This window comes from Mobula hypostoma, chromosome 4, assembly GCF_963921235.1.
Source record: "Mobula hypostoma chromosome 4, sMobHyp1.1, whole genome shotgun sequence".
Taxonomy (NCBI): Eukaryota; Metazoa; Chordata; class Chondrichthyes; order Myliobatiformes; family Myliobatidae; genus Mobula; species Mobula hypostoma.
In genome coordinates this window covers 80,897,998-80,909,784 of record NC_086100.1, presented here as the reverse complement: position 1 = coordinate 80,909,784, position 11,787 = coordinate 80,897,998, and the positions used below count along the sequence as shown (strand labels likewise).

The 11,787-nt window shown below is 41.4% G+C and overlaps 1 protein-coding gene across 1 annotated transcript in view; it reads right to left on the bottom strand.

The window, feature by feature from the left end:
• Positions 1-2,160: 2,160 nt before the first annotated feature.
• Positions 2,161-11,787, bottom strand: part of LOC134345417 (heparan-sulfate 6-O-sulfotransferase 1-like) — a 351,736-nt gene continuing 342,109 nt past the window's right edge. Inside the window, exon 2 of the mRNA XM_063046045.1 lies at positions 2,161-4,793. Within this exon, the coding sequence (XP_062902115.1) occupies positions 4,088-4,793 (706 nt within the window). The 3' untranslated portion in view covers positions 2,161-4,087. The remainder of the gene's footprint in view (positions 4,794-11,787) is intronic.

The following is an 11,787-nucleotide window of genomic DNA, read 5'->3' as shown; positions in this document are numbered from 1 at the left end:
ACTGTAGGTAAAATCACACTTGACTACACAGAAGGGGGCTTCTCCCTCTTCTGTGTATGCACCTTACTGGAAGGGGTACTTCTGGGAAGATGTTGGCACACACAGCTGCAATGGCTTCTCTGGGTTGAAACAAAGGTGTAATTGTTCATTTTTTACACCTTTTTCTTCAAGTACTGCAGGCCTACCCCACTAGTGAGTTGCACGATAGCGGCAGAACTGGACTTGCTGCATTCTGTGTTGCAGCTTGCTACAGCTATCCAAGGACGAAGGTAGAAGACAGGTTGGATTGCGTTTGTCTGTGGCTGACCCAGAGCGAGATGAGAAACTGTTGTGTACTTGTTCTTGCAAAAATGTGGCTCCAGGAAAACATGCCATGCACCATCAATCTACAGGCCATGATGTCAAGGACTTGGGCTATAGTATTTTTTCTTGTGAAGGTATGTTTTTTCTGCTATCTAAATTATATGTGCTATATGTGCTGTGGGTGACTGTTGGTACTGTGTTTTGCACCTTAGCCCAGATGAACACAGTTTAGTTAGGCTGTATTCATGTGTATGGTGGAATGACAACTAAACCTGAACTTAACAGAATGTTCAAAATCAACAGGCAGAGTATCTTGCCAAGTATCATTTGCTGGTGAAACAATCTGATAAGACAATATTCAGATACTTACATATAAAACAGATGGCCAACATGTATCATGAAGTAAACGTTTATGATGTGTTCGAAGCCAGAAAGAACAATAGCTCTTTAGTGAAGAGATTCATAATTCATTTGGTACATTGACTAATCCATTCCCTAATCATGAGGAAGACTTGGAAACTGATTCATACCTTCAATACTTCCAAATCAGAGGCCAACAGTAACAAACCACCATTCTTTGTCTTTCCTGGATATTTCCCACTTGTCCTATAGTTTCTTTGTTGAGAATATCTTCCTCATATTCCTTTTAATGAAAGTAAATAAACCATTTAACTTCCAGATCTAAAACACGGTACGAGTTAACAAAAGATTTCTTTGAAAGGTATTCGGTGTCATGTTCCTTTAACCTTTTTATTTACTGACCCAGACATCTGTGTGGTCTCATTGTTCCACTATAAATCAGGATAAAGCTGGAATGTGGTACTTTAGAATTAAGCTAGCACTTCAATCATCAATGTATTAAAAAGCAGTATCATAAAACCATCAGTGAGTGCAAGGACTGAAATATTAACAAGACCAAACGTATGTTACATGTTGGATAACGATGACATAGACAACAAAGCCATTTAAACATATTTATTTATTTTATCCATTTGTTTCTCAGTGACATATATCAAAACATGTTAAAATTTTCACCCAGAAGTATAAGCCCATTACTCCTGATGAGTAACAGCCGGCAGGTTTATTGGGAGCATGATTACATAGCTGCATTACCAATCACATCTGCGACTACAAGGTATTTGTCTTTTCTTTAATCAAACAGTAACATATGAAACCTGCAACTGTTCCAGAAACAGAGCCGACCCAAGTTTTCAGTACAAAGTTGACAGCTCCCTTTTAAATGCTGGAGTATGGTACCTGGGGAAAAGAAAATTGCACAGAGTGGTCACTGGCCCATTCATTCTCATTAGCCAGTGACACTCCCTATATGGCTTTGCAGCGACTTAAACAGGAACAAACTTGGCTCCCAAAATGTTACTGCTTTTGTGGAAATCAAGTGCCCCCAGGCAAAATGATTAATCATGAAGTCTGGATAAGCACAACACAAAAAAAAATTCTAAGCAGCCCCTGGTATTGTACCTTTCCCTTGGTGGAGTTTGGAGATAAAAACCCTTTGAACATTGACAATAATTGAGCAAAAATCAAAGTAAATTAGGATTTCAAAAGCAGCAGTAGTTATACCCAGATTATACAGATTTTGCATTTATAAATGTAGATTGTTTGACAAGATGATCCCTTCCAAAATCTGCACAGACAAAAAAGGGCATCATCTGTTATCGCTGAGTAGCAGCCTACTTCATTATTTCTCACATTTTTGAGTATAACAAATAACTTACTATCCAAATTTGGAATATTTTACATCTCCAATGACTTTTATACCTGAAACAAAGGGAGCCACAACAGTTCAAGTACAGATGGAAACAACAGGAATCCTTGACATTTATTTTGTCTCTGAAACAAGAGAAAGTGTGTGTGTGTGTGTGTGTGTGTGTGTGTGTGTGTGTGTGTGTGTGTGTGAGAGAGAGAGAGAGAGAGAGAGAGAGAGAGTGTGTGAGTGATATATGGGGGTGAGAACAAATAAGCTCATTCACTCCATCTACGATTTAATCTGGTTGTTCCATATTTCGAACTGGTACAAAGAAATTACCCAAGATCTTGAGTAATCAAATAAAAAGAGAGAGTTAAGAGATATGATGGCATCTTGCTCCCTTCACATGATACAACTATAAAATATGCTATGGCTTTATAATGCTTAAAGTGGGTTAGCTAAGATTATGCCCTTCTAAATAAGCATTTCCTGTGGTCAGTCAGAGCTGATAATGGATTCGTAAAAAAGTACCGTTAGGACTTTACCTGGTGACATTGAAAGTCAGTTTTCCAATACCCAAGCTCAAGAATAACCAAGTTAATCTCAATTAAGAAAATAACCTGATACTGTACATGAACTATCTCTGAGGACATATTTCCATTATCTAGAAACAAAAGTATGTATCACCTATGGATGAAAATGGCTGGTTGTAGGGAAGCTAATTGTTTGGTGTCCTTCAGGAAATGCCATACATACATTTAGAGCTGCTTTCACTGTGGTACCTGGCATGAACAGCCAACAATAAGTATTGTAATGGCATGAAGAGATTCATGACTTACAATGCTGAAAAGATTAAATGGATCATTACAGAATGGCTGGGAAAATTATAAAAGGTATAACATTCATTTTTTTTTAGGTTTAAGTTTAGTCCTGACAAAATGAGTAAAAAGGGAATTCCCATTACTATGAAGAAATAAAGTACTCTTAGTTTGAATCCTGCATGAATTTGCTCAACATACTAATTTTCCTCAACAACAGGCTCAGATGAGACATGTGTGTGCACAACAGCTACATGGCATTAATAAACTGAACACAGAGCAATTTGAACATGACCACTCGATCTCATGGCTTAGGGACAAAAGTCAAACTGATCAAGGTGGTCTAAAAGTTTGATCCCCAGTCTGTGATTAGTAGGCTGAACTCATCCAAGACAAGAATTTCTATGATTAGCCACAGTGTTCCAGATTTATCCAGGGTTAGGAAAAAGAAAAATGGTGAGAAGAGAGAAAGGGAAAAAAAAATCGGGCAAATTTCTCACTCTTGCTTGATATATAATGATCGCTGTGTAGGTGCTGCCTATGGACTGCATCAGGTTTGGCGAGCATGACTTTTTCATTGTTGGTTAACTGGCCCACATTCACATCAAGGATGAGGAATAAGAGGGCAACTGATGTCCATGCATCAGTACTCTAGTGATGGAGTCAAGACCTACAACAAGAGAGCTGGAAAGCAAAAACTGAAAGATGAAGAGACTAGACTAGTTTAGAGGGGAAACGACGGGATGGAATTCAACTGGGAATGCTCTTACTCAGTGGTTCACTTGGCCAGTGGTTGTACAAAATCTCAACCCTGAATTTTTAAAAGTTTCAAAACCATGAAATGTTGAAATGAACACAACTGCATATAATGTTGAGAGATAAACAGCATGAGTTACTAAGCTGAAGCAAACACATTAGCTTCCTGCTGGAGGATGTGTTTACAGGTGTCACAACGCAGTTGGTGAGTTTTGTTATCCATTGTTCATAACTTCAAACACATCCACTGCAGTAGGTTATTGGATCGTGCCTTTTGATCACATTATCGGCCAGCCAGAGTATCCTGGCTTAATTCTGTTTCCAGATCCATGTGCACCAAGTTGGTCGAGAAAGACCCATACTGCTCTGAAGCAAACATCTCTGTTTCACAGATTCATTTCAAAATTACAGCGATAAAAATTTTCATTCAACCTCCAAGATTCGTTATGATCTAGAAGACTAAAAGTTTTAAGAACTTGATGCAAACCATGGTGCATCATAGCTACCATTTCTCAATATGGCTCATATAATCTTCTGTGGGCACTCGTCCCTGTTCTTCCATTTCCTCTTTGGGCAGTTCCTCAGGAATGTTCTGCTGATGGTGCTCCTCCTGATTCCGTATCCGCCGCTCCATCCTTTCTAACTGCCTCTTGTACTGGAACCGCTGTTGGAAAAGGTCTTTTGCATAGTCATACAGTTGCACGTCTAGATCATTGAGTTCCTCAATCCTATGGATTGTCTCATTATCAGTCTCCACACCGGATGCACGGGTACTATTGAACTGTATGAAGGGTTTAATGAACTGCAAATTAAAAGTTCTCTCAAACAAATACTGTGTTTTCCTTTGGAATTCAGTCAAACCAAAGAAAGCCATATCTTTGAGGTTCTTCTTGGCGCTTTCCAAAAGTATCTGAGCCCTCTTTCTCTCAGTGATAAAGGACATGTTGTAGCAGCCCACCAGGCTGAGATCAGCTAGCATTCTCACCTGGCGATTGTTAGCCAGGTTGAATGGACAATCCATGAATTGCTTAAGTGTGCAGCCTGACCAATCATTCCCCTCGTAGCAAGATGGCAACTCCTCGGGCGTTGGTGTCCTGCCATCACACATATGGAGCGACGTCTTCCACGTGGCTCCTCGTTGGACGTGTCTCCACTCACTAAGGTAGCGAGAAACTGGATCTCTTAACATGGTGATGTAATAGAATTTCCTGCAGGCAAATAAAATATATATTAATTTTCAATCCTTTTACTTACTGAACATTACATTACCTCACACACAAAATATTGGAGAATCTCAGCAAGTCAGGCAGCACCTATGGAAGGGAATAAAGAATCAACATTTTAGGCCAACACCCTACATCAGGCACGTATGAGCTGCTGAGTTCCTCCAGTGTTTTGTGTGTTTTGCTCAAGACAACCAGCAACTGTGATATCTCCTGTCATTATATTAGCTTACCTAGTTAGGAATATTCTTTTAGCCCAATCAATATTAATATGCACTCTTTAATCATAAGATATAGGAACAGAATCAGGACATTTGGTCAATAAAGTCCATTCCACCATTCAGACATTGTTGTTTTTTTTAACTCCATTCTAACACCTTCTCCCTTGTAAGCCAAAACCCCTTTAACAAACAAAAACGTATCAGTCTCTGCCTTGAATGCAGCCAATGACTTGGCCTCCACAACCCTCTGTAGCAATGCAAGCACTAAATTCAAGTTTTCAGATAGCAGAGCATAATGTACATAGCATATAGGCCACAGAACAGTACAGGACTGGAACACACCTTCTGGTGCAAGATGTTTTGCCAAACTAATTAGTTATCAAATGCTGAACTAAGCTAATCCTTTCTACCTACACAATGTCCATATCCTGCTGTTTCCTGCACATTCATGTGCCTACCTCAGAACCTCTTTGAAAGCTCTACTGTATTTGCCTCTAGCATTGCCCCAGAAATTACCATGCAGGCACCCACCACTCTGTGTAAAAAACACTGCCCCTCACATCTCCTTTGAAATTGCACCCTCTCTCCTTAAATGCTTCTGAATTCAGGCATTTCAAAGTTCAAAGTTCAAATTCGAAGTAAATTTATTATTATCCCTAGAAAGAAACGAGCTGCCCACTCTGTCTATGCTTCTCATAATCTGTTAAAGCTCTATTGGATCTCCCCTCATTCTCCAGTGCTCTAGAGAAATCATCAAAGTTTGTCCAACTTCTCCTTATAGCACATGCCCTCTAATCCAGGCAGAATCCTGATAAACCTCTTCCACATCCTTCCTATAATAGGGCAACCAGAACTGAATGCAATACTCCAGGCGCAACCTAATGAGAGATTTATACAGCACAAGTTCCTGACTCTTGAACTCAATTCCTCAACTAACGTGCCGTATTTTCTTCACCACCATGCCAACCTGTGTAGCCATTTTCAGGGAGCTATAAATGTAAACGCCAAGATCCCTCTGCTCAAAATCAGTGTTAGGGATCCTGCCATTAACAGTGTACCGTCTCTTTGTATTTGATCTCTCAAAGTGCAACACTTCACATTCAGCTGGGCTAAACTCAATCTTCCAGTACTCTGCCTCCATCTGCATCTGCAAATGATCTATATCCCATTATATCCTTTGCCAGTCTTCTACACCATTGACAACACACTCAATCTTCATATTACCTGCAAACGTAGTAACCCACCCATCTACATTTTCACCCAGATGCATCTCATTGGCTCTTCACTTGACCCTGGAACATCTGAACAGCAAAGATGCATATATCAGGATGCTCTTATCGACTACAGCTCTGCATTCAATACCATCATCCCCTCTAAACTAATCAATAAGCTCAAAGACCTTGGTCCCAATACCTCCTTGTGCAATTGGATCCTGGATTTCCTCACTTGTAGACCCCAGTCAGTTTGGATTGGCAACAACATCTCCTCCACAATCTCCATCTGCACAGATTTACCACAAGGCTGTGTGCTTAGCCCCCTGCTCTAATCGCTTTACACTTACGACTGTGTGGCTAAGCACAGTTCCAATGCCATATTCAACACAGTCGCTGGTCGAATCAAAGACGGTGATGAATCAGCATACAGGAGAGAGATTGAAAATCTGACTAAATGGTGCCAGAACAACAACCTCTTGCTCAATGTCAGCAAGACCAAGGAGCTGATTATGGGCTTCAGGACAAGGAAAGCAGAGGTCCATGAGCCAGTCCTCATCGGATGATCACAGGTGGAGAGGGTAAGCAACTTTAAATTCCTATGTATTATTATTTTGAAGGACCTGTGCTGGGCCCAGCACGTAAATGTAATAACAAAGAGAGCGTGGTAGTGCCTCCACTTCCTGGGGAGTTTCTGGAGATTCAGCATGACATCTAAAATTTGACAAACTGCTACAGATGTGAGGTGGAGAGTACATTTTCTGGCTGCATCATAGCCTGGTATGGAAACACCAATGCCCTTGAATGGAAATTCCTACAAAACTGTAGTGGATACGGTCCAGACCATCACAGGTAAAGCCTTCCCAGCCACTGAGTATATCTACATGAAACGCTGTTGCATTAGGGATCCCCACCCCCTAGGACATACTCCCTTCTCGCTGCTGCTATCAGTAAGGTGGTACAGGAGCCTCAGGACTCACATCACTAGGTTCAGGAACAGTTATTGCCCCTCAACCATCAGGCTCCTGAACCACAGGAGATAATTTCGCTTGCCCCACCACTGAAATGTTTCCACAACCAATGGACTCACTTTCAATGACTCTTCATCTCATGCTCGATATTTATTGCTTAACTATTTATTATTATTATAATTATTTCTTCCTTTTGTATTTACATGGTTGTTACATTCTGCACTTGTTGGGCGGTCTTTCTTGATTCTGTTATGGTTATTATTCTATAGATTTATTGAGAATGCCCACAAGAAAATGAATCTCAGGGTTGTATTGTATGTATATTGATAAGAAATTTACTTTGTACTTTGGTATGTATCACAAACAGCAGAGGTCCCAGTATAGATCCGTGTGGGACAGCACTAGTCACGGACTGAATAAGCCCCATGGACCACTTCTAAGGTCAAGCCAATTCTGAATCCAAAAAGCCAATTCACTGTGGACCCCATGCATCTTAATCTTCTAGATGAGCCTCCCATGAGGGACCTTCTCAAACACCTTACTACAATCTATGTAGACAAGTACTGTACTCGATTACTTTAGGTTGCTTTAATATTTAATGAAGATGTGCCATGCAATTGCATTACGGAAACCTCTGCAGCCCAAACGAGGGTTGTTACCATGGAATTTAGACAATGACGTTATCTGAATGCAAGGCTGGGTGGTGGAGGTTGGGAGAGTTACTCAGGCTGAGAATAGTATCACATTTTTCACTGTCAAGGGTCAGGAAAATTGGGCATACAAATTTGTCTGAGAGTTGCAATTGACCAACACCAACCAAAACAAAATTGCCCCCCTCCCCAATGTCTGAATATCATAGGATTAAAATGCCCCTTTCCTAACAGAAAGGTGGTCCTGAGATTCCCTAAATTAACTTGCAGTGGCCGTCAGAGTTGATGCAAATTGTAAGCTTGCTTTCCTCAGGTCCATCCAGACGTATCATGAGTTTGGGATGTAGTTCTGGCACACGGCGAATGGTAGGGAAGTAGCAGTAATGAGAAATTCCTGGCAAAAGGTCCCTTTCAAGAATTGTCCAAAGGCTTCCAGTAAAGCATCTAGAGGCTTCAGCCGAACCGGTCAGAAAGCGTGCAGGTTTCAGGCATAGTTGCTGGCTGTTCATCCATACCTCTTAAAGTAAGCAAATATTTGAGTAATGAGGGGCTTATGTCAGGAGAAATTGCCAGCAATTTAGGTCAGGCTTTTGTTCCTGAGAACACACAGACTGCCAAGATGAAACCTTCAGGCAGGCTTTCTAAAAAAAAATCTGAAAATTAGGCTGATTGCTGCCTATCCTGGAATAACTTGAACTGAAAACCAAAGTGATTACATAAATAATGCACAATTCATTATCTGTCAAGAATAATACAGGAGTGCAGTTTGCTCATTACTCCTTCACAAAGGACCAGTGTGTTACGACTGCTTATAGGATGGAATTCACGGACATGAATTAAATATGCAAAAAATAACAAGACACCATGGTACCTTGTTGCTTATAAACTGAAAATTAAACAAATATTTACTTAATGCCCTGCCTATGTTATTTATTAGACAACAAAAATGCACAGAATCCAGAAGCTCAAAATTTCTCACAGCACGGGGCTTAGAAAAAACATGCAACAGAAATCGATTATGCTCCATTTAGACACTGTCTACACCAAAGGGGATCACTGAGATTTCCCTTGAATATAATCAGGACTTGCTTTATTCATAGTGCAATGATACTTGATAGAGTGTGGAAGATTGGAATTTGGCAAGGTAATGAATTTTAAGACAAAACATTTCACTAATGCTGCCTGCTAGCACTGTAGGTTAAGGTAGTTCTCGGAATATACTGCAGTAAGATTACATTTAAGTTTGATGCATAAATTTCAGTCCTGAGGGGAGGAGGTGAAGGAGTTCATGAACTGGTGGAGTGAACTCCCTTAAATTTTGCCATATAATTAATGTGTGGTTGAGGACTTCCTGCTACTGTCTGCTAGGAGTTTGTACTTCCTCCCCGTGACTGCATGGGTTTCTTCCGGGTGCTCTGGTTTCCTCTCACAGTCCAAAGACGGACCGGTTGGTAGGTTAATTGGTCAGTAAATTGTCCCGTAATTAGGCTAGGGTTAAACTGGGGGCTGCTGGGTGATGCGGCTTGAACGGTCTATCCTGCACTGTATCTCAATAAATAAATAAGAGGGGCTCATCTTGTAAATCCACCAAGCCAAGTAGCAACATGAAGTTAAAAGGAGGGACTGGTGCATACAAAAGTTATTACCAATGGTGAATCTTCCATTCTGCAAACTTTGAAGGTGAAAAGGGGAAGGGTGAACAAAACTATACCAAAACACAACGGGAACAACCACGTGCAGGTATCCCCCGCTTTATGCCACTTCCCTTTTACGAAAGACCTACATTAGTACCTGTTTTCGCTAACTGAAAGAAATCTGGAGGATTTTCGCTTTTCGCCTTTTTTCGAAAAAAAAAATCCAAATGCGTTCAGCGTTTGTTTTGCAGCAAGCCGTTATAGAGGCAGCGCGCACCCTGAGCAGCAAGAGTGGCGCCGCCAAGCGCCTTCCCCGGGAACTACACTCAGCATCAACCCGCCATAGCTTTGAACTGCGTGAGATTTTCCCTATGATTGACAGTGCTACAATGATTGCAGAAAAGTATAACTTCAATTTTGAAAGGGCATGTAGGTTTCGGGCAGGTTTGCAAGATGTTTTGAGTGCTTACAAAGAACTGTATGATAGAAAAATGCGTGAACCTTCCAGTGTGCTCACTGTCTTTCCGATTCTGGTAAGTGAAACTACACTGTACATACATTGTTTCTACTTTATATAGGCTGTGTATTTATCATATCATTCCTGCTTTTAGACTATAAGACACTGGAACAGAATTAGGCCATTCAGCCCATCGAGTCTGCTCTGCATTCCATCATGGTTGATTGCTGATCCCAGATCCCACTCAACTCCATACATCTGCCTTCTCGCCAGATCCCTTGATGCCCTGACCAATCAGGAAACAATCAACTTCCGCTTTAAATACACCCACAGACTTGGCATACTAGCTGCATCTCCTGGGTACAGCGGAGACCGGAAGGAGCAGCACAGTCCGGCAAACCACAATAAACGCACCCCAGCTGTCCTCCTCACTATATGTTAGTGTTATTTTAGGTTTTATGTGTTATTTGGTATGATTTGGTAGGTTATTTCTCGAGTCTGGGAATGCTCAAAATTTTTCTATATAAATTAATGGTAATTGCTTCTTCACTTTACGTCATTTCGGCTTACGAAAGGTTTCATAGGAATGCTCTGCTTTCGGATAGCGGGGGAAACCTGTAAGTACAATGACTAGAAGAATAGGTTGATAGCCGTGTTTTTTTTTGCACCACATTTTGCACTTGGACATGATCCCGACAACAGGAATGCAAATTAATATGGCTCTAATTGGGGTAATTATGAACTGTATGCTCATTGGCTGAACACCTGTGATGTAATATGCTCTCACTGGCCAAGTAAATGTGAACAACAGAGCCATATTTGATAAGTTGGCTGGATGCATACAGCATGCTAGTAAACTAGCAAGCTGGTAAAGTTTGATGATTTTATTCCTCATTTGTTTTCCAGAGGTTTTAGTAAACATATTTTGCCCCCAATCAAGAACACCATATGAGGTCAGCGTTCAGGAGAGTATAAGTACACTCTGAACTGATTGACTCACTTCCCGAGTTTTGAAAACCGTTCGTGATCTGCACTACAGAAGTAAATACAGCTCCAATGGATCTCAAAATTTGTCAAAAGCAAAGGAATCTTCTTAACACTGACTAATATGACAAAGGGATCAGGCCAGGAAAATGCCACCAGCACCATCACAATATGAAAATATGCACTCATTCCTATGTCAAGTCATACAAAATTTGAGACGTGGGGAGAAACCGGTTCAGCTGGGAAAAACCCAAGCAGTCAGAGGAAGAACATGCAATTTCACATACACAGCACAAGGGGCACGAAGTGCACCAAGCTCCAGCTCCTTAGAGACCTGTGTTACGGAACTGGGGCTACAGCTGGATGACCTTCAGCTCACATGGGAAAATAAGTAGGTGGTAGTTACACAGGAAGGCAGTCATCGCTAAATTGCAGGAGGCAGGTAACTGTCGGGCGATGGAAAGGGATTAGGCAGCCTGTGCAGAGTACCCCTGTGGCTGTTCCCCTCAACAGTAAAAACACGACTCTGGATACTGTTGGGGAGGTGGAAGGACCCACCGGGGGGAGCTGCAGCAAACTGATCTCAAGCACTGTCTGCCTCTGTGGCTCAGAAGGGAAGCGGGGAGAAGAGGGGTGCAATGATAGGGAATTCCATAGTCAGAGAAGACGACAGAAGATCTTATGGATGTGAAAGAGACACCCAGATGGTATGTGACCTTCCAGGTGCCTGGGTCAGAGATGCCTCAGACTGGGTCTAAACATTCTAAAGAGGAGGATGAATAGTCAGAAGTCGTGCTACATATTCGTACCAATAACACAGGTAGGAAAAGTGAGGAGGTCCTGGAGAGGGA